Source organism: Cyanidioschyzon merolae, chromosome 14 (genome assembly GCF_000091205.1).
Source record: "Cyanidioschyzon merolae strain 10D DNA, chromosome 14, complete genome".
Classification (NCBI taxonomy): Eukaryota; Rhodophyta; class Bangiophyceae; order Cyanidiales; family Cyanidiaceae; genus Cyanidioschyzon; species Cyanidioschyzon merolae.
The window spans coordinates 111,554-138,008 of NC_010140.1; the positions used below are offsets into that span (position 1 = coordinate 111,554).

A 26,455-nucleotide genomic window follows, 5' to 3' on the forward strand; every position below is an offset into this window, starting at 1 on the left:
AGACGTGATTGTGGACCGCATGGAGAGGGTGAATGTTCTTTCCCTTGACGTTGTCTCCCGGGAAGCAGCATGTCTGTGTGGATGTCCGGATCGCGTCACCGCAGCTGCCACTGCAGCCGTTCGTTTTTAAAACCGAATGCTGGACTGTCTGTTCTTTTTCTGCCTTTCGATTCTATTCCGAACTTGGTTTCGATCTGCAGCCTCGTCATTCCAAGTGCAGCAGTATGGGCTTGTGGATCCATACGTGGTTTTAGGATTCTCGGTCGTTGTTTTGGAGTGGCTCCTTGGCGGCTTTGGCACCGGAGTTGGTTCCGTCACCGTTTTCAAGATGATTCGTGACACCCTTCGACAAGGCTTCGTTGAATACATGATACCATCATCCAATTCATACGCACAAGCCTCCGCGCGTCTCTTGTATTCAATTCTAGCGTGCTCACATCACGAATGCGTCGTATGTTCAAGGTTTCTGGTCCACCACTGCGATTTCTGAGGTCAGCCATTTGTGCCGCTGCATGGGGAACGATAAGAACTCGATATCGTGCCTTGGCGAGTCGTTCCTAAGCAAATACCAGAAGCTCACGGATGTTCTCGTACCAGATGATAATCGATTCGGGTGAAAAGACAAATCTCCACCGCTTGAGGCCATCGACGCTGCGGCATTGAACAGCCGAAGTATACTAGCGCTCTCGGAATACGCTCCCATATGCTTCTGGCATTCCTGTTTGCATCGGAAAGGGTCTTGGACTTGGATTTCAGTTCGCCCAGCAATCGCTGCTAGGGCAATTCACGTCACCGCTTTGTACGAAGAGAGCGTTGACGGATCGGAATTTCTCGACTAGTTCTTCCTCTTTGATGCTCCACTCGGTACTTGTTTCATCATGGACAACATCGCGTTCCATGAATCCTTTACTGGATGAAACAGTGCGCGTTTGCGCGTGTCGCGAACAAAGTACTCACCAGCGGGCTTGCTCTGCTGAGGCCCGTGATCGTGAGATACGCCACGGGGCACGGTAACGAAGGAGGGTACCGCGTTGAGCCCTCTGCGCCCGCCAGGAGCATGTACTGGACAATGAAGCGAGCGTTTACGCGCCACTAGCCGGCCTCGGATGTAGAGGAGGAGAAGGAGGAGGAATTTTGGTGCCTGCATGGGAACAAACGCACCACAGCAATGCGTAACCGCTGCATAATTCGCACCGAGGCTCTATCCGAGGAAGATGAGATTGGCAAGCGAAGCGTGGATCGCAACATCTGCCTTTCCATGAAATGTGTCGACAGCAGCCTGAAGTAGCGAAATCAGGATCTTAAAGTTGCCATCAACATGCTTCTGCAGCTGGCAACAGTGCTGGACCAAAAGGTTTGACCAGCATACCTGACGCCAGAAATAAGAGAGAGGCGGTGGAAGCAGCCTCAGAAAATCCCGCCACGATTCGTGTTGAAGATAGTGGCAAGCGTGACCAACCTATATGGTCTACTTCAGGAGTAGAAGACCCGTTCCGTTTTCTTCTGGAATGGGTGTCTAAAGATTCTGAGTGTATTCTGCGAGAGCATGGTCTGCTATGAGCGCGATGCTGCAGCGCGACATGCGCATTCTTCCAAAATCAGTGTCGGGCAGATCACGGGCGCATCACTGGTATTGCTATCAGGGGCTGGAGCATGTGGCCACTAGCGGGCACTCTTTTCGCTCACGCTTCAATCATTTGGCCCGGACTCTCTCACATGGTACCTCCCTGCTGGCAGCACGACACCGGGATGGCGTATGAGATGAAATGCAATGTGTTGCTGGCGAAGCGCACGACCTGCAGAGCCTCGCAGCTGCGCTTGAGCCTTATATCATCTAGAACGCAGTCTTTTGCGCGCAGATTTTCCCCTGAAAGGCAAAGTACTGCCAGATTGACGCTGCATTCATGTGGCGCCCTCGTCAGCTCAGCCTTGCGAGTCACGAACCGAGTTGCAGCGGGCCATGCACTGGACTCGGAATTAATGGAGGTGGTGGAGGTGGTGGAGGTGGTGGAGGCGGAACGATCGCCCCTGGGGCCTTGGTCGCCAAGTCGGTGGTACCCGCATGAAACGTCGCTATCTGAGGTGCCATACCATCACCCGTTTTCCACCACAGGAGATGCGCGTTTTCTTTCTCGGCCTCGTCCAAGTCAGCGCCAACGCGCTGTCGCCAGGTACAAGCAGTATTTTCATTCAGAGCGCGAGTCTCAGCGAGTGATTGATCCCACAACTCTACGAACTGCCATAGATAACGAAACAGATCATCACGAAGACTCGCTCGTCGAGTCGCGACTTCCGGGCCGCCCACAAAACCCTGCTCCGTCATAGGTAAAAGCAGGAGCGTATCTTCAACTGCTTCGTTCATTTCCCGCAGGCGCTGCGCAAGCTGTTGTAACTTCGCTCGCGCCGGTTCCAGCCAGCGACGAAAGCACCTTGAGAGCGCCCGCCCCGTCGGCTCATTTGCGGAGAGCTCGCACTCGGAGGTGAGCTCCTGTAGATCATGCTCTAGCTCGCTGAAACCGGTGGATATGTGATCGAGTTCAATTCGAGACGCAGTTTGGACACTGGCGAGCTCAGTTCCTAGCTCCAAATCTGCAGCCTGATGCTCACTGCTTTTCCGGAGCACTGCGCCCGCATAGGATATCACTGAACGAGAGCGAGCGAGCTGCGGAACCGAGTCGATGGTAAAGCCAGCGGCATTCGCCCGCGCAGAACCGGCATTGAGAACATTTCCAATCACGAGAAGCACTTCCAAAACAAGACGCAAGCGCCTGGACTGGCGAATCTCCAGACACGCTCGGGTCACGCTGGTCACCGCAGCGTCCAGTTCCTGGAAGGCTTCCGTGAAGCGCCGCATGGTGCTCCATGCCGCGGCCTTTGCAGCGATACGCGGTACCCGCTGCAGCATCGTGAGCATAAACCGTTCGGGATACAGCAGCCGTTCCAGAGCAATGTCCTTTCGGGTCTGGAAGGCCTCCAGCAGGCGCGCCTGCTCTGGTGCTGATGGAAGCATCGGTGCTAGAATTTCGAAAAAGTCTGGATCGAGGGCGTCGAGATCACCGTGTACAAACGCATCGGCTACAGCCTCGCTAGAAACGTTTCGGAATCTGCCCAGCAAAATATCGAGGTTGCGGACGTGCTTCGCGTCCAGCACTGCGAAGCTCTCCGGTGCGTCAGCTGGTGCCGTTGACCGGCCAGCAGCAGCGCCGAAACCGGATGCCACCTCTTGGCTGAAGAGCTTCGCCATTTCGTCCATATCCGGGATCCAGCGCAGTGGACGCAGATCTGACCAGATGGAGCCCGGTACTTGGTGCAATGGAACACAATTCCAGTGCAAGCGTCTCCAGACACGCGTTCGGGGCCCATTGCCGCCATTGGCACCTGCTGGTGTCGCCAGGTCGAGAGCCGGTGACGGCAGCGGTGGCAGCGGCGCACGGGAGACCGACGGAAAACGGGGTCCCGGCCGACGTACCGGGGATCTGGCGTCTGATCTCGTTGCAGCAGCAACTGCAGCAGGCTGCTGTGCCTTACCCGAGGAGATGGACAGCCCGACGGGTCTCTGCTCGAACCTCGAGATCCTTTCCGAGATGGTGTCTGGGGGCGGATTTCCCGTATCCCTGATCACGTCTACATTCGTTGCAAAGTGCAGCACCGTGAGACTCTGGTCCGGAGCCTCCAGCTGGGGCGCAATGGCCGATGTCTCCACCAGGGACTGCTCCACAGCGACGTTCGTGCAGGCGGCTCGTGAAATGGATACTTGTCCACCATGGTCCACAACAGAGAGATCACCATTCGGTGCGAGTATGACAACGGCCTCTGACGAATGATCGGCAGCGAATGCGTCAGCGGCCTGGTGATCGCGCGCTGTTGCTACCGCAAGCGGATCCAGCATCGAAGTCTGGACCTGGACGGAACGCGTGCGCTTCGGCTGCACCGTCCGATGGCGTCCATGGCCGATGCCGAAGCAACCGATTGGCAAACAGGCCGCGGATAAGTACGTGGACGTTAGTTCAGGAGCGAGCCTTGTACAGCCCATAAGAGCGAGTGCCCTGAACGCTCGAAATACCAGCAACACGCTATCCCGCTGGTATGCGTTCGGGGTGCGCACGCACAGGTGCACGCCCGCCGGCGCACGCATCGGAGCGGAGGCGGCACGCATCGGCCGTTCGTGAATCTCCAGCTGCAACGTGTCCTCGGCACGCATCGGCCGTTCGTGAATCTCCAGCTGCAACGTGTCCTCGGCACGCATGTCTATATGAAGGGATTCGCTCCACGGGCGGCATTTGGGGTAGAGGCCGATGATGCCGCGCTGCGATAGCGTCAGCGTGGTGCGCATCCGCCGGTTGGGTTTCCCCGGCGGTCTCTGGATCCAGGAGCGAGGCAGGCGCCAGGTGCCACGCTGGAGCACCGCTTCGACATCGACGCGCAGTTCCTCGTGAATGGTAATGACGGATGCCGTACGAACCGTAGCACCAGTGTCCAAAACGGCTGCAATGATACAGCCGACGTCGTCTGCAGTGACTGGGTAGCGTGCTTGCGGAGGTCCGTACTCGAGGTCGGCGCGTTCCACGATGGTTTCGGTGTCGCTGTACGGAAGGGTCCGTCGCCACTGCTGCACGACACCGTCCCAGTACAGGTACGCGGCTGTTTCGGTGCGTCCACGGAGGACGTTCGGTGGCGAGACAGGGTCGGTGGCCGCGAACGCTCCAGCTCGCTGCGAAGCGACGGACGCAGCGCTCGAGCCGACCGCTGCCTTCATCGATGAAGCCAGACTGCTTGAATCCATCTGCAACAGGACCAACTCTTCTCTCAGCGCTGCAACTCGTTGCATTCGATGGAGAAGTCGCAGCCAGGCTTCGGCTTCGAGCGCTTCAGCAAAGTCTATTCGATAGGCCACCGGGAAATCTCGCTCCGCCGCAACGCCGCTGACGAGAAGCAAACGTAAAGACGTCGAAGAAATCCGCTTTATATGCAGCTTCGAGACACGTAAACACAGGTTGTCATGATGAAAGTGCACGCGATCCAAGGTCGAGTTCACGCACGCGTTCGTGGCGACTGTCGTGCCGGAAACACCGTCCCCGCGCTCCACAGTGAGTAGAACCGAGGTTTCAGGTTGGAACGCAGCCCGAGCAACTGCCTCAGCAATACAGAGCCTCCGCTGCGTAACCAGAGCCAAAGCATTCGTTTCCATTTCAATGGAAAGGGAACGTGCTTGCCCAGAGTTTACCGAGCAGCCACGGAGACTCACGTTGCAGGCGAAAGGAGAGAAGCGAACCGATCCGCCCCGGGAATTTGAATCCGCGCAGCGCGATCGCTCGCCAGCGGCGGTATGATGGCGGCCTCATTCGCGTGCATGATAGGATGTACCACAACGGCCAGTATACCCGGGAGGGAGTATGGGTTATGGAGCTTGGACCTAGGTGTAACGATGGGTGCTTTACCGTACACCGATATGAAACGTGCAATCGGTGAGCGCTGGTCTGCGCGTAAACGTTTCGTCAAAGAAGATAATCGGGTGGTTTCGTTCGCCTGTGTCTATGGTCATCGATGCTGTTGACACCGCAATATACGGAGCGCCGGAGGAAAGCATCGCAGCATATCAAAACTCTTGGATGGGCTAACTGGATCCCGGCATTTCCACTGAGATTCCCAGAATACGACGCTCGGACAAGGCGGAAGAACGCGGTGCGTCGCGCGTTCGTGCTCGTTTCAGGAGCGCATGATGCATAAACTCCATTTCGAAAAAACGTACGCTGCGACCCGCATAGGTCCGTAGGTTCTGTGCGGAATTCAAGCTTTCATTCACGTTCTATCACAATACAGTTGAAACTGCGCCCAGCCGCGGTCTCGAAGCAGCCATCAATGCTGTTTGCGCGCACCATCTCGGGGCAAGCCTTGCTGGATGTGCGTTTTCAGCATGTTTCGAGGCGTCTCGCGCGACAGCGGCCATGCTTTCGTGTGCAGGAGCGCTTCCATCTATCGCGCGGGTTGCCGGTCTTAGAAGGACGCGCATTGCGTTGCGGAGGCATGCCATCGGCTTGTCCAGACATGCCTCGGGAACGAGACGCTCGTCGTGCACAGTATCGCTGCCGCCGTGCAGAGGTGACCCTGTTCATTAGCGGTGTCACCATGGCTCTGGGGCCGAATACCGGATGCAGCACTTTCCTCCATCTATCCATCCGAACGTCCGTCCGACCATTGATCTGCTGCCTTGTGTGCCAGTAGATGTAGACGACGTACGTAGACCAGCGAGCCGCTTGCTGCAGATCTATATCCTGGTGTCTGGTTCTATGGATGCGGAACGTCGCCAAGCTGTCCGGATCGGTCACGGAATCCGCCAAAGCCTACGTCGTGCGCCCCGAACATGCTCGTCTCTGTTCAACGGTACAGAAGCGGGATGTCCCGGGTCGTTACCTAGAGACATGATGCGTGTTCGGAGCGCATCATTCCCTGATCCGAGGTCCCTGTCAGACGCGTCTGCGATTCACATTCACCGGAAGAAGCCATCATCCATGTCACAAGGCTCACGATTGTACTCCATTATGGAATCGAAGCTCGTCGCTTCCGAGACTCGCAAACGAGGGATTGTACTGCGCGTCAAGCTTCCAGCTTACGGCAAATGTCATTATTCATTGGAGACCCAGCGAGGCAGGCCCACAAACCTATGTTACCTGGACGCCAACTCGCGACGCTGTCGTCTCGATGCACGCCTTGTAACGTCCTGGGATTTCAGGCGCACACACGAGAGATACCCGACTGCCCGCGTGCATCATCCGATACGGAGCGCGCACCAGCTGAGCGTTTTGATGAATTATGTCCAAAGGCTGTAGTTTATTTCCCACGAATACAGTGAGACAAGAGAGCGTAACAAAAGAGGAATCATGCGTTGTGCTCTCGATCTCCCTATCATTCAGAGCCGAGGAACGCTACGAGGTGTCCTCATGTCCGTGATCATTTCGGGGCGGGAAAGCGAGGATGAATCACGACCGGATCCTCCGAATGCGCGAAAACCGTCAATTGCCTGTTGATGAAACTTTCTCGATGATGCGTCAACTGTGGGGTCGCGGGAAACGGGGTATACCTCGAGGCGACACTTCGTGGGGCACGGCGAATCTGTTTTGGACCTTTAGGGCATCGGCACGGTCGCATGGTGGATCAATTTGTTTATTCTTATCTGGGGAGGTGTTCTGGAGTCGCTCGTACGCGACAGCGTCTCTAGTGGAACAGAAATCTTGTTCTGGCTACGGGCAGCTTACACTGCTGTCAGAAGCATCTGATTTCATGCATGGATCCCTACGATGCGAAAAAGAACAGAGATCAACGAGTGATTAGCAACTCGAGAACAGCTTCTTCCCGGCTTCACGGTGAGCGTTGAAAGGGAAAAAAGTTTTCCGTAATTTCGAAAGTGTATCGTGTTGGTGGAATTTGGCGCGAACCGGATGAGTCCGTCAGGCCAGAGCTCGCTGTGCCTCTAAGGTGCCGGGCCAGTAGCGAGTTCTGAGCAGCTCGTCCGCAACGCAGTTTATTCTGCGACTAGGGGCAGTTAAGCTGCGTCTGGGCGTCGCCCATGTTGCAATTATCTCCTAGCATATCGCTTCGCTCTGTCGCAGGCGGCAGGTCTGCTTACCCATTTTTCAGGCTCCCAGAATGCTTACATAATCCGATTCCGTACCTGGTGAAGCGGCCCGCAATCCGATGCCCTCAGCAGTATGGCAAAGCGTTCTTGTCCCCGTGCTGCATCCGCATCAGCGGTTTAGGCGCAATCGCGGATGCAGCAAGACAGGCACTCGCAACACAATGGAACATTCAAAACGGCAAGTGCATCCAGGCAGAGGCAAGGGCCATGGAACTTGGACGTAGAGTGCATCATGGTGGACGCTTTCCCGAATACCAGTTTCCAATCCGCAGGCGAGGATCCCCGATCAACAGAAACGTTTTATCAAACGAAGAAAAAGATGCGTTGCACGTCGATACCCGAAAAGGGGCATCGCACGCCTGATGATGCAGCGTCGGCGCCGCCGCTGCCGCCGCTGCCGCCACTGCCCCAAACGTACACCCATCCCAGCAAGGTGTCTAGTGACACCTGCTTCGTTTACGAAACAGCAATAGCACCGTTTGCGCTGGCACCGCACTCTAGAGACCGTACGTTGCTCCGGCTATGAGTGAGAGAGAGAGTCCCGCAGATGCTGGGCCCGAGAAATCCGTGCACCCGCTTCAGTTTTCCTGGACGTTTTGGTATGATATGCCCCGGGGAATCAAGCCTTCCCAGGAGAACTGGAGCAACAACGTCAAGCCGTTTGCCGAGGTCGACACGGTGGAAAAGTTCTGGGCCGTCATGAATAATATCGTGGAACCGTCTCGGCTTCCGCCTGGTTCCAACCTGCACGTTTTCAAGCACGGAATCAGGCCTGAGTGGGAAGACGCCATGAACGAGGCCGGGGGCAAGTGGGTAGTCACCCTGCCAAAGAAGGAGCTCCCCCGAATCGATGAGTTCTGGCTGAACTCGCTCATTGGGATTCTGGGAGAACACTTTGAAGCGAAGGCGAGTGATGACATTTGTGGGCTCGTGGTGAGTGTTCGCAAAGACAGAGGCCGACTGGCGCTTTGGAACAAGAGCGCTTTACGGGAGGACTTGCGGCGTTCTATTGGAAAAAGGTGGCGCGAAATCCTGTCTAGTGGCGGACTGCCGCGCGATCTTGATCTTGAATACATGGTACACAAGGACGCTATGGCGTATGATCGCTCGTATGTGAGTAAGGCGCTCGATCGCCTCTGAAACCTTGGCGCTGGGAGCGAGCTGTGGTGCGACTGCCAGCACCAACGGGTACGCGTGCGACACCTGGACTCGGCTTTGGAAACGATCACCGCACGCTGCGTGTAACGTCGTCGGCAAAGCCGTTTTCCCTGCGTCTAGCATGAGCCGGCGAAACGGAAATCGGGCACCGGTGTAGCGGGTCCAGGAAACGAACCCAACGACAGCATCCGGGGCAGCGGAGGCGGCTTCCACTGGCCAGTCGCGTCGTGAAAGCACTCTGCCGGTGCTGGACGCGGGAACGGGCATTGCAGCTCGATATCAACGCACGTTGAAACACATGTGCCGATATGCTGCTGGTGCGACTCGGAATGTGCGTTTCCATTCTGGTGCGGCAGCAAGATCCCTGTAAGAGGCGTAAGTTTGGCGAAGCGCCTTTCGTGACCGCTTCTCTCTGCTTTACGGTGCGGCTTTCGTCGCAAATGGGGTCCAACGGAATCAGAGATCAAAAAGAGGCTCGGTTTGCACCAGAGTGTTTCGCCAGCACTTTCGGACGATGAAAATCTCTGAGCGCTGCGGATATTGGCAGCAAAGCCTTCACTGATGGGAGCGTTTCGGTGGCGCTTCGAGAGTATTTGCATGATTGCGTGCGCTGTTTTGGTGTATCGTGATTGTTTCAAGTCATTTCAAAAGCTATCCGGATTCTGACTTGAGCTGTACACATGCTTTACTAAATGTGAGCCTCGGTTCCACTGGCCAGTACCGACTGTAAGACTTGGAGTAACCTGCTTTGCGCCTTGTGAAGAAAACTGTAAACGCCCATCCAGCTCGTCTTGAAGAGCGAACGCGCACGCCTTTGTTGCGTTTCATGCACGCCCCAGCGCGTACTGGAAGCGCCCGAGACACAGCGCAGTCGTGCCGAGTTTATGTCCAGAGCTGGCATCTAACCTATGTACACTGCTAGGCATGAGACGCGATCGCGTTCCAGACGGAAGCGAGTGCATTCGAATCGGTCCCTGTTCATGATGCGGTTCGGCGCCCAAGCACAAAGTGCGACGCGCATTGATGGACGCTCACCACAACCAGGGCGCCACGGCTTTCCCTCGTTGCTGTCGCAAGATGCCGCATGTTATCCCGTCAGCAAGCGAGCCGGGCATCCAAACTTCTTCGCGCACCCGTCTCCATCCCATAAATAAGGACTTGCTGCTTACGAAGATCTACACCCTCGATAGTACACTGCATAGGAAACATATGGCAGCTTCGCGTGGCCTTGCGCGGTGCCAACACGCGCACATGACGTGTGGAAACGATGGACCGCAACGCCAGGGCGCAGATGCGAACAGCCTCGAGTCGATGCCCATACAGGTAAGACGACGCTGTGCAGTCATCATGTGGCGCTGGCGCCGGCCTTGCTGGCGCCGTCGTGGGCGCTCACCGCAGGCACTAGGCACCCGGAGGATCGCATGAATGCGCATGTAATTCCGAAGGCAGGCACATCCACTGCTGACCGATGGAACTCGAACGTGTCGCGCGGCATGGAAGACGCTCTCCCCGATACCGATAGCAATCGCGCTATCGGGCACGTCAGGTTCGTTGAACGATTCTGTAGCCAAAAAGGGGTGATAAGCACAACGGGTCGAGCACGCACACATTCCCGTTCTTCCATCGTATTGAATGCGTTCCTGAGTGCCGCCACGCTGCGCAGACCTGCCCTCATGACCCTGAAACAACAATATCATGGATAAGCTGTCGATCCTCGATGAGTCCGTGAGGCAGCGTGCAGCGAGGCGCCTCCGACGGACCCCGTCCAGGCGCGAAACTGCGGCACGCGCAACGTCCGTTCGCTGCTCAGCGTGTCGCCTGCCGGGAGCCTCTCTGCAGACAGGGCCTATCGCGGCCATTCACGGGATCATCCCGAGTTCCAGATGCCCGCCAGCAGTACCGAGAGGGTTTCCATTCATGACTGAACAGAAGGGGCATCGGAGGTGGCGGCAGGCCTCAGTGATGGCGGCCGTTTCGTGCGAGATGCTCCGCGGGACTCGATCGCAGGCTCGCACCTCGCTCCGCCTCGTACTCCCCGTAAAACGTGACCACATTCTTCTCAGTCTCCCAGAGACGAATTCTGTACAGCAATAATCCAAGGTGTGGCTCAAGCCAACCCCAAATGACCGCAGCGAGGTTCTCAGTCGTTGCCGGTAGAGCGTGCGCATAACCGCCGTTTTCTGAAGCAAACTCATTTACATCCTCGTCAATCGACGCATGATCGAGCTTCTCGAGCACATGTTTCTCGATTACTTCCTTCAATAGACGCATGTCGAGCACCATACCGGTCTGAGCATCGACTGGACCTCGAACCGTAACCTCCAGAACATAGTTGTGTCCGTGGCGTCGTGCGCACGGCCCAAACAGCCTCTCGTTTTCTTCCGGACTAAGCTTGCCCGCTCTCAGCGCATGACATGCGGAAAACGTCACAGCGCGTGTTAACTCCACAACCGGCCTCTGGATATGAACCATTGGTCTCGAGCGACTCTGGAGCGAGAGCGCCCACCTGCAACGGATACAAAGCTCGCGAACGGTTTCGTGACGCTGCCCGATCAATCTCCCGAAAATCGCGCCAAAAGAGGAGCCTGCGCAGTAGCGCCAGGCACCGTTTCTGGAGGACTGGCATTGAGGCATCGAACTGGTATCATCCGGTAGCAGTATTTTCGGGACCAGGGCCAAGACGATTGTGGCTCTCAAAACGTGTCTATGTGACGCTGATCCCGGTCCAGTGTTCACTGCAGGGCTAGCACACACAACGAACCAGCGTCTTGCTGGTTGTAGCGTGTGTTGCAGGCGCTCGCGAAGGTGCTGGATGCGCAGCCTCCGCCGCCGCGAGGCTACTCTATGGTACCAGCACGGAGCTGCGCCTGTCCGTACTCAGGGATATTGAACCTTGGAACGTCAATATACTTTCTTGATGGCATGGGAAGATCGTATGTGGTGTCGGCCTGTGGCGTTCCAGCCTCGCTCGACAGCTGACCAGTACCATACCAGTGTCTTGGCGCAGGCGAGGATCCGAATCTTCCCCCTGTTTCCTAATGTCTTTATTGCATCCGAACTCCACAGCGTTGCAGCGCAGCGTCTGCATCAGTAAGAGTCGATTCCCTGGCAAGCTCGCTCGACGTAAAGCCGGTGGACGATCTGGAAGCACGAGATATTGCCTGAGGTTGATCGAGGGGTTCAAGTCTCGATGCAGTATGGACGGGTATGTGTGTGTACTTGCTGCTGGCGTCACGACGAAGCGAGCCTCACGCCTTTGATTGCCGCTGCATCTCATGGTCGAGCGGCTTACCGTACGCCATCTCGTGCGTCTGCCTCAGTTTCGCTCTCTGATTCTCTACCGGATTCGACACGCGCCCGTGCTCATGACACGTGTATGTCGTCCTGAACACATCGGCGGGCATCGTGCAGCGCGCATTTCTGTATTTACTTCTGTATTTCGGCATGCTCATTGCATGAGCAGGCGTCCAGCATTTCTGCGTTATAGCGCGCCCTGCTCCATGGGTTACCTATCAAAGAAAACTGAGCAGCTTCATCTGCTTCGCATTGAGGCCTTCGGCTCCGTCCCCGCGCTCTAGACGCACAGCGAAGGCCATGGCGCTATCTGACCTGGGAATCACGCGCACAGCGAAGCCTTTCCCCGCATCTAGCTTGAACAGTTGGAAATGCGTCGCGCTGCCCGAAAGGATACTTTTCGGCACCTGCGCTGTCGAGGTCCCGATCAAGGACGTGGTGCGTCGACCTTTCAAGGTATTCTGCGGACTGTGGGTGCGAGTCTCTGACCCGAAGATCAGGCCGTGTTGCGGGTTTTGTACCGGGCTTCATTCACGCTGTCCCTCGGGGCGGGTTCAGCCGTAAAAAGCGCAGAGCAATGTGGACAGCTGGCAGCCCTGCGCCCGCAACACGTACGCATTGTTGGTGAACGAGCTGCGTCACAGCGCGCGAAACTGAGAGAGTCCTCATCGAGTGCGAAGCAACGCGACGCCAATTGGCGACCTGTATCTCGCTTTACTGAATATTCTCCCTGCTGACGTGTCTTAGCAGGGAGGCGTCGAGAGTGGTTCCGGCGTCATGCGCCCGATCCGTGAGCTTTTCCTTCCTGTCCCTGTACATCCTCTTCGTCTGAGGGATCCTCCTGCTCGTGGCGGAGCGGCCTCTTCGCCTTTGCGTCCGCTCGGCTGCGCGCGCCTTGAGCGCTTTCGAGTAAGGGGGCGCATCGTACCCAACGATCAACCCAGAAGAATGCGTGATAGAGACGCAACGGAGCGCTTCGACGGAGTATGAGGTGCTGAACGAAGCCGTCTGCTGGGCGATCACTAGGTGGCTCTGCAATGAAGTTGCCTCTGGGCCTGATGGTGTCGGAATGCTCGCTTATCTGTGCTTTGGGATCCGTCGTTCGCGCCTCGTTGGGTACCCTTGTGCGGGTCCACCATCGCTCCCGAACAAGTCCCTTTGTGGCGTAATCCGGAAACCGAGCACCTCATGTGAGAATCATTGGCGCCGCAGTGCGAAATCGATAAATTGTGTCGTTCAGCACGAAACAGTCTCCCATACAAGTGCATTCCCTTCTGTATCCGTCTGTGTCTCTTTGGTGCCGCTCGTACAGACGGTACGGCATCATCACAGTCGATGACTGCTTCCGTGGAATTCCGTATCGAAGAAATGGAGTGGCGTAAATTGACGAGGAGACACACTGATCAACACAGGGTTTGGTACCGTCCGCATTGAGTGCGAATCGTTCATCATGCAGAATACGAGTGGGTAGCTTCATCCAGCCGCTGACCCTGGACTGACTGACTTGTCCAAGTAAGGCTGTTTTCTCGTGAACTACCGGTGACAACACCTTGTGTTTCCTGTTCCTGTCTCCATTCTGCAGGATACCTTCCGTTTTCTTGAATGCGTGTGAGAGATAAAAACAAAACCGGACGTGCTGGTAAAGTTGGTACAGAAGGTACTGCTCTAAATGGAAAAGATGTCGGCCCGGAGCTGTGCACTCGTGTCGCGAAGCAGCAGAGCGCGAACTGGTGAGTCATGGGTCAGCGTTGCCACGCATCCAGCAGCTTACACACATAAAGCCACCTTCATTTCTGTGGGTAATATCGAAGGAGACCCCCCAGTGCCTTGACACTACCGTCATAGCAACACAGAACAAGTCTATCTACCAAATCGAATCTAAACCCTAAAGGTAGAGTCTTTTGCCATGACCATCAATACCAGCTTCCACGTGCTTTTTCCGCAACTGACTCCATCCTGACTCAGTTACCTCAGGGTCTGAGTAGGTTAGTCTCCCCGGTCCCTCCGATACTGTCGTCAGCTGTCGAAGAATGGGGGTAGCTCCCGAATTGTCCTGATTCCACGCTTCCGTCCATTATCCACGCAATTCATGCAGAGGCAAAAGTTGGGATCCCTGCTTTGCTCCGCACTCTCATTTCTCTTATGTACAGCCACGGTGCGCTCGACACAGCGACGGCACTTGCATGTGGTCAAGTGTTCCCATATGTGCATGACGCATTCTCCTGTTAGCGCCACCCTGTGGCTCGCGGACGCTTGCTTCATCGCTCGGTACCTGTCCTTGACGGGCACAGAATGCTTCCACAAATGCCCTCCTCCAATACGGCGACAGGTGGCGAGCCTCACGATCATGTGCCTTTTCTGGATGGTCTCGTCACCGAGTGCTTTGTCCGCCATACGCGCAAGCGCCTGATGCTCCATTCGGTAGAGTATGTTCGGAACGCGATCCTGTCCATTTTGAAACAAGTACCGAGAGGAAAATCCAGAATGAAAATGCCACGAAATTCGGATGTGTGCACGCTCAAGTGGAGGCGATCGCTGCGATGACTCAATGCCGAGTACAGGATCCATACCCACGCACGCCGAACAGACGGTATCCTCTGGGAGCGCACCCCAGAAGAGGTACAAGGCTGGTGTCGGATCCCGATTCGTCGGCCGCAACGAAGACAGGAGGATTTGTCGTCCAAACGGAATCGACTGTTTGGCGTGAGAATTTCAGTGAACTTTCCCCATGGACTCGCTGACAAGCCCTGATGGGACGACGTCGCCTATCTCTTCCCTCGTCCGTCCACGAATGTCAATCGCGGCGCCCGTGAGTTGCCTTGAAATGTAAAGATCGAAAACTTCAAGAATATGTGGTTTGAGCGTGCTGCACGTAAGGAAATGGAGAAGAAACGAGGCTTGTACAGAAGAATCGGATAATGATATCGGTTATTTTACGGGTTGTTGTTCAGGAGCGTCGCCAGTCATCATGACACTCGTTGCGTTCTAGATTTCAGTGGCAAAACGGCGAAGGAGCGACTCCGAGACCACGCAAAAAACAGTAATGCCCTATGGCTGCACCTCGAATATCTAGAATGAACATCTAAACCAAGCTAGGTAAAATCGAAGGGCAGGAACAGAGCGTGCAGCTCAGTGCTGCGCTGCAATCCGCCACGAGTCTACCACTCACCGTCTTTTGCGGCAGTACAGATTGAATAGAGGATGGTCCACGACAGCATGGACGCATATTGCACGGTTCAAGTCGCGAGCGGGCAGCTGACGTTGCTATCGCGGATCCACGGCGCCACTGACTCGTAACATGAACCCTTAGGGTACAGCGCCGGTCCAGCGCTGTGAGAATAAGGCGTCACCGATGCTAAAGGCGAGTCGCGGTCAAGAAGGGCGTTCGACTATGCGGAGAGATTCGCGACCCGCAATCTTGCACCGGGCTGATGTCGACGTTGTTCGCCTCGTGGATCCATCCAGCGCTGTCATACCGCGAAAGTCCTGACGCAAAGCCCCAAACTCCTGTCCAGCCCTCTACCCGATGAACCGCAGCAAACGCGCAACCAAGGTAAACAAGCCGTTTATATCGATTTCAAACCGTAAAAAACGCTCGTTGTCACCGCTTGGATCCGCTCACTCGGAAGAAATGTCGTCCAAGCAAAAATCAGAGACAGCAGCTAAAATCTTCCGAGTTGCAGAACTATTCGACAATCGTGGAACGAGGTGAACGCTCACGACCCAAGCTTAGTCTGCAAAAAATGTCGGGCCGACTGGAGACGCAGTGGCGATGGTATATGCAAAGCGCCACTGCGCACGAGGAAGACTCTCGCCGCCCGTCCTCAGGCGCTGGAGTATTCTTGCACCGCATACAGGATCCGAACCATCAGAACGTTCCGTTGAACGCGATCCGGTCAATGCAGAACGGCTACTCATTTAGACCAGAGTTCCTGTCTGGCCAACGAGTGCCAAAGGCGACTGGCTCTCTCGCTCAGAGGACCTGAGACTGACAGCGCTCTTGCGGTGCGATCATCGCTGGATCGGAAGCGAGGCGCACTCACGTGCACCGAGTATGATCCCCGATACAGCTGTACGTGCCTAGTGCGACCGAACGAAGCCTCGGTGCTGTCCATGTACACCGGACTCATCAATCTGGAAGGTTACGAGTGTGCCGGGTTCCGGACCCCAGTCGCTGAAACAAACGCTCGCAGAGCGCAGTGCACCTGCTGGAGTCGATGCCGCATCTGACTGAGATGGAAAGACTCCGCGAACACTGCGCTGTAACCGGATACGGGTGTTAACGCATTGCGACCAGACAGCGCCGAGTGCCGGCACAAGCTCTCCGTCAGCTCGCTGGGCGACTTGATTCGATGCCACCACTGCAAGTGAACGGTGTTCGCGCATGAGGAGACGAAGTGTATTCACGAAGCGGAAAACCCAACGAGCACGCTTCGATAACGCTCCTCTTTTCCGATTTTCATACGCATGCCGAATCACAGCAGCGATACTATCGATAATTAGCAGCTTTGGATCCGGAGAGTGTTCAAGGAACTTTCGAAACGGCCCGCGAATGTAACGTGAAAGCGAGAGCGGTGAGCGCGCCACATGCGCACCCGTTTCCACGAGAATGCGGTTCAGGATGCTTTCCGGTGAACGAGCGATGTCGTTGCCATCGTTATCTGCGGAAGAAGCTGTTGCTCGTGCAATATCAACGAGGCGTTCAGACGGAAAGCGACCGTTTTCTGTGTGCAGATATAGTGTCATTCCACGATTTCGAGCAGCAAGTTGGAGGAGAAACTGTGTCTTCCCACTTCCAGCCTCGCCGTAAACCTCTGTCACTGCACCACAACGTATGCACACAACTTGGTCAAGAAGTGGACAACCCAGTGAAAGCGTGACGGGTGCGGGTGCGGGTGTCGATCCCTCCAGGGCACCGAAGCGTTCACCCTCCAGTTTGCCGCACAGGGCGCTCGCTGCGTGCCGAGCCACTAGGCTGGTTTCCCGCGCGACGCGCTCGCACGCGCTCAGAAACGAAGCTCGCAGACCTATGTCGCCGTGCGTAGAGCTCCACGCTGCCAGTTCCAATAAGGCCTTTGCATCCAAGTCGCTGTTAAACGGCTTCGAACCCGCAGTGCGGACCCCGGAGCGCGTTTTTTCGCGCTCTCGTGCGACAAGCCGTTGAAGCGCACTTTCCGAACCTTCCGGGGCAAGACGAATCAAACGCTCTGCCAGCGCCAAGGGGAAAGCATCTGCAGGTGGTGTCTGCTGTACAGCAGCGTCCAGTTCACACGGGAGTCTGACGTCTGCACAACCTGCGTCGTCAGTGCTTGCACAGTCCATCGAGCAACGTCTGCAAGTGGAGGCTTGCCGTTCCGTTCACAGCATCAGGTGCCGGTAGCCAGGTTACTAACGCAACCAATTAAAAGCGACCATATATCAAGCGTTCTGAGCCCGAACTGCGTCCACCAGAGGGGCGTTCCGCAGTACTTGCCGCCAAGGCTTGTGTCAAAGCGACACGCGCTTGCCGTAGAACGCACCTTTAGTGCAGCGTCGGGCGCGAGCGACACGTCTACAGCGCGATACTCGCCCCGCGCTTGTGCTGCAGTACCGGCTTTGTTACCAGTGGGTCTCTCTCGAGGAATACCTCGTGATGCGGTCATGCTCTGGGAGGCTTCACAACTGCGCACCTACGCCATATTCATGCATGAAACAGCGGGTGCTTCGCATACAGGGACTGGATCGCATTCGAGTTCCGGGCTCGAGCGCTATTCCCATGAACTCGTCAGCTTTGTACAGAGGAAGAGGCAGAGACAGCGACTTTGTGCACCCAGTTGGCGATGCATTAAACCTGGCGATCTTGCCGTGAGCTCTGTCGCGCTCAAATACATGAACAAGCAAGTCCGTCGAGCGCGGAAACCGCAGTTGTGCACGTGCACTGCCCGCAGAACATTGGTCCCTAACAGCGTCTTCTGAGCGATAAACAGTTGCTTCCCAGAGTCCGGGCACATCTGTGCTCAGAAGCAGGCTCTTTTACGAGACGTCAAGCGCTTCATTGCTCCCGGGTGCTCCCAAGTCCGGTGCGCATTCACGAGCAGCCGCCATATCATGCGGATCTTCTTCGTTTGCCGCAAGGCTCGCTCCAGGCTGTGCACCGGGAACGAAAGCCAACGGTGCGACTAAAAACTCAAAAAAACAATGTTGTGAGGCAGGGAAGGCGCCTTCTGAGGCCGCCAGCGCCACCTCCACCACAGCATTTGTCTTACGGTTCACAGAGTTGCGGAATCCGTGCCCTGTTGGCAGCGGCACTCGAGCTGTCATATGAAGTACATCATTCGCATTCATTCGGAGACGAACAAGATCGGCGCGCTGAAGTGCTCGCAGACATCTCTTGAGCAGCAGCGCACTATAGGCCACAGTCTGCTCCTGAACGCACTCAAACTCGAGAAAGGCAACGTCCTCAGCGGGTTCGTCGTCTCCTGTGCCAAAAAAAGGTATCTGGACGCGCACATTGGACACGGTTTGATCGCCGAGCGCCTGCATCCGCAAACCTGGGCAAGGATAGGGTACCATACTTAGTTGCGCTGCAGCCGCTCCGGTGTAGTCGAGTTCGGCGAGACAGATCGCGAGTACTCGACTCATGATTACAGCATCATTGTAAATCGGCACCTGAAGAAACTCAAAGTCATGGAGCGGAACTTGTGCTGCTGTCTGCACTTCACAGTCCAGGTAGCTTGTTGGATCGATCTGGAGCAACAACTGCAGCGGGCTTCCCCGTCGCTGGTACAGCATCCGCAGCGGTGCCCCGAGTGCAGACCTATCCACCGGACCTGTACAACCCACGAACAGTTGCAGACAGGTCAGTAGCTCTGTCCGTGGAACCTGAAAAGCAGTGTCCTCGACGACATCTGCCGGCGGGTGACACTCGAATAAGGTGAACAGCTCCCGCGGTAGCGTCACACACGCCTGAAAATAACCAGACTCTTGTACGACAAAGCGCAGTCCGTTCTGGTTGCGTGGAACCACCACAAGAACCAGGTCGCTAGAGAGAGAAGCTGCCGAAGGTAGACTTTGGAGCGCGTCAACCAGAAACTTTCCGCTTTGTAACTTGCATAAAAGCAACGGATTCGGGCTTTCGATGGCGCTGTCCACCATAGATAGGTTACGGACGCCAGTTTCGGGAGCGGTCTAGCGAAATCACTTCCCGCCGTTTTGTGTATTGTGCGGACTCGGCGGCGTCGTTTTCGAGCAGCCGCAGCGGCCATGAAAACGTGTGTGCTCTCCGACACGAGGCCTGAGCTGCGGGACTTTGGTTGCAGAGCTGGCAAACGTTCTGGTGGGACACAAGTACGTTGATGAGAAGGATTTCGTGCGTTCCGAAACCTCGTTCGGGAAGCACGCGCCACGCTCAGGGGTCTGAGCGCCGCCAAAGCTGCTCTAAAGTTCGACTGGCCTGGTGAAAGCTCATCACGAGGGAGGTACTTGTCGCGAACGTGTCTCGCAAACCCAATAATGTTCTTGATAGCAGAAAAATGGTCTGGTTAAATCACATGACGATGGAGACGTCTGGTTCACTAGTGTCTCGCGAACCCCGCAGTATCCTCATTCGATTCGAGCAATTGTTGCATCCCAGGGACAGAGAGAAGGCTTGAGTTGCGTGCTACATCAAGCGTTCTGCGTTGCGTTGGAAAATCGAGCGGCACCGAGTCGGGTCTATCTATTCGCGCGTACTGCACCCATCTTTACACGGCGATCGAAGCACACCGTTGGAGATACGCACAAACTTGTAAAACTAGAGCGGCGCCACGCTGAGCCGGACTAGTTCGGGAAACTGCGCTATCATATCTTCCTCCGTGAGCGTGTCGTTCGGTCGATCAGGGGTCCAGAGAACCTCCACCGCAAGCAGGTCGTCTTCCGTGACACCATGAAGCGCCTCCAAGACATGGCCGCTGGAGCGCGCAACACCTGTGAGGTTCCGGATCGCGACAAGAAGCGCCACCACGAGGAAGCTATCAGGCTCTGTTTCCTCCCCAGGCGCATTATTTGCATCTCCAGTTTCATCTGAATGAATTCGGCGGACGCCGTCCAAGTTCAGGACGGTGTCTTCACGCCAATTCGCTTTAATCTGCACGCTCATTCGACGAAAGGAGCTTTCAGCAGCCGATTCTTCAGATGCATCGAAGGTTAGCACATCGTGAGCAGATGCGTACCATCCCTCGCCGGTCTCGCGGGCTCTTTCAAGCAAGAGCGTAGCGTCGCGGAGAAGATGGCAAAGATCTCGTGGTTGCGTTGTGTCTAGCTCTGCAGCTAGGGCTTGCAGTTTGGGACGGACAAAGTCTCGAGCTTCGCCTCGAAGCGCGACCAATAGTCGAGCGACGGCTATGCTTCCCGGCTGGAAGCTTATCCCACGCTTGGTCCGGTCACCGCGACTTTTCAGGGTCGAAGCAGCTATGACGCTACCGAAAATCGCTATCTCCCATGGAAACGAGTTGCCGGTTCGTGGACCACGAGCCGTAGGCACTTGGACGCTCACTGTTCCTTCGCTGTCAGAAAAGCTCAGGTCGCCAGTGGTTTCCTGTCTGTACACCTGGCGACTTGGTCTACCAGGGAGGACTGTATCACTGGGACCAGTGCCAGACGACTCTGAACGGCTCCAACCGCCGACACTGCCGCCCGTTCGACTGGCGAGCACTTGTTGAACCGCCACTCCGGAACGGTTTTGCACGAACAGTACTTGCGCCGGCACGGGCTGCAGCCACGGAAAAGTCATCAACAGCCCCCGGCGTGGTTGACAACCCAAACGCGACGCTCTTCTTGTTCTGCGCGCTCTGAAGTGCACGCCTTCCTCCTGAGGAGAAACCGGTACGAGCGTGCGTACTGCTGCACCAAAACGCCCGCTCGTTGCACCTGGGGCTCCTCCGCAACTGAACATTGTGAACACGGTGTAAACGGTTTACGTCTAGAGCGAAAAGCTTCAGTTCGCACAGCGGCAGCAATCTCCTATGGCTCAGCGTCTCGAGGCTGTGCCCAAGTCCGGTGCCAGCAACGGTTCCTAGCGCGCAACTCGCCGCAGAACAGCGGCAAGCAGATGCCAAAGGCTTTCTTATGTTCTGGAGAACGTTTGCACTGATAAGTGTGGACGACGGAACGAATACATTACGGAGATCGAGTGCGTGTATGCACCCACTCACAGAAACCTCCCGGTCATTTTTGACCGGCCGGCTGCATTCGGCTTTAGCGTCTGATTGTACACTTCGAGCGGGAGAGGCTGCCCCACGAAGTTGGATTGCCCCAGCTCCTCGGGTCTTGTTCTCAGCTGCACACATCGTTTGCTATTGATGGCACTGTTGAAGTGTGGGTTCACGAACTCCTTGCGGGCTTTGCCGCTGGTGGAACGCACCTTTGCAAGGATTCCTCCACGTCGCGCCCTCTGTGCCACCACAGTCTTGTTATATTGCGTCGGGCAACGAGCTTTTCTCGCTTGTCTCGCCATTTCTTCATATTCGTCGTTTGCTCTTTGTCTGTCGACGGTCGGCGAGAAGGGGATTGTTTCCGATCTTTTCCCCGCACTCGGCGATGAACGGCCGCCGAAAGGCTCGACCTCCATGTCCGTAACTGTCCCTTGGATTTTTTATGTTTCCAATATGCACGTACTTGCTTATGCTGTTGGGCGAGGACCTTCCCTGCGTGAAAATGACTTGTGGAAGATCGACGACATGTGTCCCGATGTGTCGCCGTGTGCTGAGCGCTTCAGCGATTCGCCCAGTGGCGCGAACCTTACATTTCGCAACCGAGAACACTTCTTCGGTAGGGTTGAAACACGGAGCCTACGGAGGAATGAGAACCAGCTCTACCCCCGATAGAATCGGCAAAAGCTTGAACGCATGGGGAATGGTGAGATGCTACATTGTGCAATTCAAGGACGTCGCCATACCTCAGGGAAAAGTCTTCAGTGACTCGACAATGAAGATGCTATTGCGGGAGCCTTCTCTACGAGCCAAAATTGAGGCCGCCGAATCCATGCACTGCATCTGGAACACTTGATGACGTCGTCGTTCTCTTCGAGACCGATCGTACGTACAACGGACTCCCAGCTCCGCGAATGCCCATAAACGCTCCGAGCGTTTCGTACAATGAACGTCTCATCGATGAAAACAACAAACCGACACCTCCCTACTTGATATCGATCGTACCTTTCCAGACACGCTGTCGGTACAATATCAGTGGAAGATGACCGAGCGTGAATTAGGACTCTCTTTTTGCGTCTGCATCCTAATGTTGCTGAGGACTGCACGAACAACCCGCAGAGAAATAGAGACGCGCCTGGCAAACACGATCGACGCTTTTGCTTTCTCCACAGCGATCAACGGACCGCTTTTCTACCATTGACCGCACGCACGCTTTGAGCATATCCATTTTTGGCGATGATTGCATACACGAGTTTCTTGCAGTGTTCGTCAGCCAGCAGCGTACTGTGCTATGACTGACCTGAAAGAGGAATGCATTCCTCCTCGCACTATCCGGTAAAGCATATATATCTCCTACAATCAATGCATCTACGATCTATACAGCACATTGCATGGTGATGTCGATCGCCTGCTGGACACCGCAGCGGGGGCGCAGCAACCAAATCGAATCGGAAGACGAGAAGGGAAATGTAGCGCTCACGCTTCTGGGGAAGTCTGGATCGATTCTCCGATCCGGTCTCATCAGCTCCACGGGAGCGAAAATGCTTGTCGCTGCTTTCATGTCCAACATCAGGTCTGTGTTCGTGACATAGACACTCGGCTTCTCAGTACCAGCATTCATCGAGTTGCGGCTCGTGAGCGCTTTGTGCGGAGGAGGTGCTCGTGAGCACTCGCGCGGACACGTCGTCGCGGCGTCCGCATTCGGCAGCGCAGCGGTACCGGCTGGGCATCTTGGCTGAGGATCGTGTGCTGCCTGCCGGACTGCGCTGCTCGACACAACTTGCACACTTTATGCAAATGACGTCATCAGAGACGCCTTTATACCCTTTTTCATTCACAATCTACCAGGGCTGTGTAGAAACTTGGTCGGAGTGGGCTCGAGAGCCGGACGTTGTCGCCCTGGAGACACTGCTCCGAGTGTGCGGCGTACCCGACAGTGCTGTGCAGACGCTTTCCAGCGGTACGCCTTACATGACCGATCGACTGGTGTTTCCGGTGCTTCACATACGTCGAAACGCCGAGCAGTGTGGTGAAGCGCCGCTTCAGGACTTTGTAGTTAGTGGCTGGTACGCTTGTCGGGGCTTGTTGCTCGACTTGGGGGTGCTCTCACCAGGGCAGTGCACGCCGGTCGCAGAGTCGCTGGTCTCACTGGTCCGCGATCGACTGGATCTTGGTCGTTTGTATGAATGGTGGCACATAGATGCGAACTATTCTAGCTTCACGAAGCGCTACTGGTCGACGTTGTACCAGCTGCCGTGGATGGCGCGATGGACGATGCCCCGGCAGGAACGCGACGCGGTGCGTACACGTCTGCTCATGCAGAGCGCAGCGTATCGACAGGTGCTTCGTCGGACTCGACCGACTTCGTCCAGTGGCGGAGCTACTTTCCGCAGTCCTTTTCCACCGGAGCGACGGCAGCAGCAGGGTCAGGAACGTGACCTTCATTCAGCGTCGTGGTCTGACGCGTCTGCGGCGCCCGCAGCGACGGCAGGGGAAGCAGGTGCGGCCGCGCTGGAAGCCGCAGCAGATGCTGAATTCTGGTCTCTGGAGATTGAACCTGTCCTTGATGCTCTCGCTGCGATGCTGGGTGAGCATCGCTATTTCCAGTGCAGCAAAACGCTAGCGCCCACGACGACTGCGATGGAATCGCAGAATGGACCAACGACTGCACCAGGTTACGTGGACGCAGTGGTATACGGCCATTTGCTCGTATATTTACAGATGGAGCTACCAGTTGCGAGTCGCTTACGGGCGCTCGTAGCACAGCGACCGACACTGCAGCGTTATGTGGCACGAATGCGAGACACGCACTTACATTCGTGTGCTGAGGAGCAATCTGGGGCGGCGGAAGGTGTGCCACCCAGGGTCGCATCCGCTGGTGATTTGCCACGACCGCATCCGTCGCATGCTTCGTGGCAGGCAACCGGTAGCGCAAGGTCGAGCAACCGGTCCAAAATGAGCTCGACGCCAGAGGAGGACGCAGCCCAAGAACGCCAATTGGCGAATCGCACATTCGTCTGGCTCGCTGTTGGCAGCTTTATCTTTTACGCTTTATTCGGGACAGCGCTCGATGTTCGCATCGGAGACAGCTCGTACGATGCAACATGAGTTACACCGACATTTGACGTCTGCCCGAAGCGGGCCGGGAGAAGGGGTCAAAGCATCCTCGGTCGATCATGGAGGCTGTTGTCGTTGCAGATGAAGCGGGGCATTTTCACTGCTGCTTGCACGTAGAGCGACTGACATATGCACATGCCGGTAACCGCTTGCCTACTGGTCTGCTTGCCTGCCTGATGGTCATCATGCTGGCAGATGGGTGTCTATACCATCTAGAGTCTCATGATGAGTTGCGAGTCTGGCAGCTGTGCGTCGCAGATGCGTAATTCTGGACGCAGACGCGACGCTCCAAGATCCCGAGATTTACTGCAACGCACACACAAGTGACGGATGGAACGTGCAGATTCAGCGCATGATGCAAACGTTATCATGCACAAGAGCAGTCTGCACATGGATTGAGGAATTCGTGGACAATGGTATGCAGTAGCGTATGCGTCCACCGCCTGCCTACATGATACCGCTGGACACCTGTATTCACCCAGGAATCAGTCCATGAGCGGGAAAAGATACTCTTTGACAATATCACGCAGTAGAATGCGGGCATCGTCTGCCTGCAGATCACGTGTATCTGCAAGCAAGCACCTGACGCGCTCCGCGGCATTCCTCACGTTCTCGTCAACGACGGCACATGTTTGAGGGTGCTCCTGGTCAGACAAGCGCTGCATCCTGCGTACGCGATGATTTGGTGATGGCGGTGGCCGCCTGGATGCACTGCTTGGCGCTGGGGGCGGCGAAAAACTCATATTGACGGCGCTCGTGCCGGCAGTAGCCTGCTGGGTCCGTTGGGCGTTCGCCTCAGAGGCGAACTCGTCGCCACCAGTGGACGCATGTGCGCTACACGACGCTGCGGAGCGACTGCGGAGACGCTGCATCGTGCCGGCAGCAGCAGCGTGACGGCGTGAGCACAGCATTTGCCGCAGGGCGACTTCGAAGGCCTCGGTTTTCGCGACAGCATCTGAGAGCGCCTGCACTGTACTCGCTCGGGTTGCAACCGTCTGCGATGTCGACAGGATACATGGCCAATCGCGCTGTTTGATCCAGGATAACATGGATGCATCGGCAGGCATGCCGAAGTAGTGGACAGTTAGTTCGTAGTACGCTGGGGCGCCCTGCTCAAACTCGAGGAGGTAGTCGAGAGGCACACGCTCGTGGCGCACCTGCACTGAAGGTCTGCTGCGCGGGAACGGCCGGTACCCCTGGGGATAGACGCGGAAAGCGCGCAGCGCAACCTGCCCGACTCGGCGGCTCCGGACCGGGTCCACGATGAGGATCACCCAGGGTCCTTGGCCGCTTTCCTGAACAGCACCGTGACTTGCCAGTTCACTTCGGCTGAGCCAGCAGCCGTATCCGTGATGCGAGCGGTACCAGCCGACAGCGTTCAAGGCGATGCCCGGCGTCAGTAGCTGCGAGCGGTTCTCGGGCAGTTGAGCGTCGCGCGCTGGTGACACTGGTACAGGCACTGTACCTGGAGGCGCGCAAGCAGGTGTCGCGTCCCAAACGACGACCGCTCGGCTCGACGCTCCTGGCGGCACGAAACCCCATAAAACCCCTTGTGTTTCTGTTGCGGAACACTGTTCAAAGCAGTGGCTTGTCACTTCGCTCAGCGCGAGCACCGAAACGTACACGTCGCGAAACGTGGTCGCTGTCGTTTCGGAACCCTGTTCGGACTCGTGCAGTAGCGTCGCTGTGCGCTCCAGCAAGGAGCCTGTCTCGCGGAGGCGACGCCAACCGCTAGGGTATGCGACGCGCTCGAGCATAGTCGACTAGGTGCAGAAAGCTTCGACGGGTCCGAGCGTCGTCACCGGACCTTGTTCGAAAAGCATTCTCATTCGTTGGACAAGCTTTGCAACGTAGTGTTCGCCCGCCGTCTGGTACGGCGTTTCGCCACCACAGCGGGGCGTTCTCGCGAGAACTCGAAAGTCGAAAGAGCCGCCGCGCAGCCGAATAAGTGCACGCTGGTATCGTATTGCGTGGGCTTTGTTTCGTACCAGGTATCTAGTGATTCACAATGTGTTCAGGAGTCATCGTTCATGAGCAATGAATCTTTAAAATTCCTGGTTCAGCATGAAATGGAACGCTGAACTTG

At 56.2% G+C, this 26,455-nt stretch overlaps 9 protein-coding genes and 1 non-coding gene across 10 annotated transcripts, besides 1 other annotated feature; 4 read left to right on the forward strand and 6 right to left on the reverse strand.

The window, feature by feature from the left end:
• Positions 1-1,936: 1,936 nt before the first annotated feature.
• Positions 1,937-5,188, reverse strand: CYME_CMN049C (similar to formin; the record flags this gene model as incomplete). Its single annotated transcript, XM_005537162.1, has 1 exon — positions 1,937-5,188. One exon carries the CDS (start codon positions 5,186-5,188, stop codon positions 1,937-1,939), a length of 3,252 nt encoding a protein of 1,083 aa, XP_005537219.1.
• Positions 5,189-8,155: 2,967 nt separating this feature from the next.
• On the forward strand, positions 8,156-8,773 carry CYME_CMN050C (eukaryotic translation initiation factor eIF-4E; the record flags this gene model as incomplete). Its single annotated transcript, XM_005537163.1, has 1 exon — positions 8,156-8,773. One exon carries the CDS (start codon positions 8,156-8,158, stop codon positions 8,771-8,773), a length of 618 nt encoding a protein of 205 aa, XP_005537220.1.
• A 1,974-nt stretch (positions 8,774-10,747) lies between these two features.
• CYME_CMN051C (similar to 6-pyruvoyltetrahydropterin synthase) lies at positions 10,748-11,425 on the reverse strand (the record flags this gene model as incomplete). Its single annotated transcript, XM_005537164.1, has 1 exon — positions 10,748-11,425. The coding sequence occupies one exon, from the start codon at positions 11,423-11,425 to the stop codon at positions 10,748-10,750; it is 678 nt and encodes a 225-aa protein (XP_005537221.1).
• A 1,019-nt stretch (positions 11,426-12,444) lies between these two features.
• Positions 12,445-13,316: a sequence feature (possible transcribed region).
• A 2,849-nt stretch (positions 13,317-16,165) lies between these two features.
• On the reverse strand, positions 16,166-17,407 carry CYME_CMN053C (similar to DNA repair and recombination protein Rad57p/XRCC2; the record flags this gene model as incomplete). Its single annotated transcript, XM_005537165.1, has 1 exon — positions 16,166-17,407. The coding sequence occupies one exon, from the start codon at positions 17,405-17,407 to the stop codon at positions 16,166-16,168; it is 1,242 nt and encodes a 413-aa protein (XP_005537222.1).
• A 690-nt stretch (positions 17,408-18,097) lies between these two features.
• On the reverse strand, positions 18,098-19,219 carry CYME_CMN054C (similar to cell cycle checkpoint and DNA repair exonuclease RAD1; the record flags this gene model as incomplete). The annotated part of the gene is made up of 1 exon (XM_005537166.1): positions 18,098-19,219. One exon carries the CDS (start codon positions 19,217-19,219, stop codon positions 18,098-18,100), a length of 1,122 nt encoding a protein of 373 aa, XP_005537223.1.
• Positions 19,220-19,278: 59 nt separating this feature from the next.
• Positions 19,279-21,020, forward strand: CYME_CMN055T. Its single transcript, XR_002461466.1, has one exon. It is a non-coding gene; the product is annotated as a hypothetical transcript (transcript).
• Positions 19,857-20,996, reverse strand: CYME_CMN056C (hypothetical protein, conserved; the record flags this gene model as incomplete). Its single annotated transcript, XM_005537167.1, has 1 exon — positions 19,857-20,996. The coding sequence occupies one exon, from the start codon at positions 20,994-20,996 to the stop codon at positions 19,857-19,859; it is 1,140 nt and encodes a 379-aa protein (XP_005537224.1).
• Positions 21,021-21,402: 382 nt separating the features above from the next.
• On the forward strand, positions 21,403-21,927 carry CYME_CMN057C (hypothetical protein; the record flags this gene model as incomplete). The annotated part of the gene is made up of 1 exon (XM_005537168.1): positions 21,403-21,927. The coding sequence occupies one exon, from the start codon at positions 21,403-21,405 to the stop codon at positions 21,925-21,927; it is 525 nt and encodes a 174-aa protein (XP_005537225.1).
• Positions 21,928-23,043: 1,116 nt separating this feature from the next.
• On the forward strand, positions 23,044-24,360 carry CYME_CMN058C (hypothetical protein; the record flags this gene model as incomplete). Its single annotated transcript, XM_005537169.1, has 1 exon — positions 23,044-24,360. The coding sequence occupies one exon, from the start codon at positions 23,044-23,046 to the stop codon at positions 24,358-24,360; it is 1,317 nt and encodes a 438-aa protein (XP_005537226.1).
• A 494-nt stretch (positions 24,361-24,854) lies between these two features.
• Positions 24,855-26,126, reverse strand: CYME_CMN059C (similar to COP9 signalosome subunit Csn5; the record flags this gene model as incomplete). Its single annotated transcript, XM_005537170.1, has 1 exon — positions 24,855-26,126. One exon carries the CDS (start codon positions 26,124-26,126, stop codon positions 24,855-24,857), a length of 1,272 nt encoding a protein of 423 aa, XP_005537227.1.
• Positions 26,127-26,455: the final 329 nt, after the last annotated feature.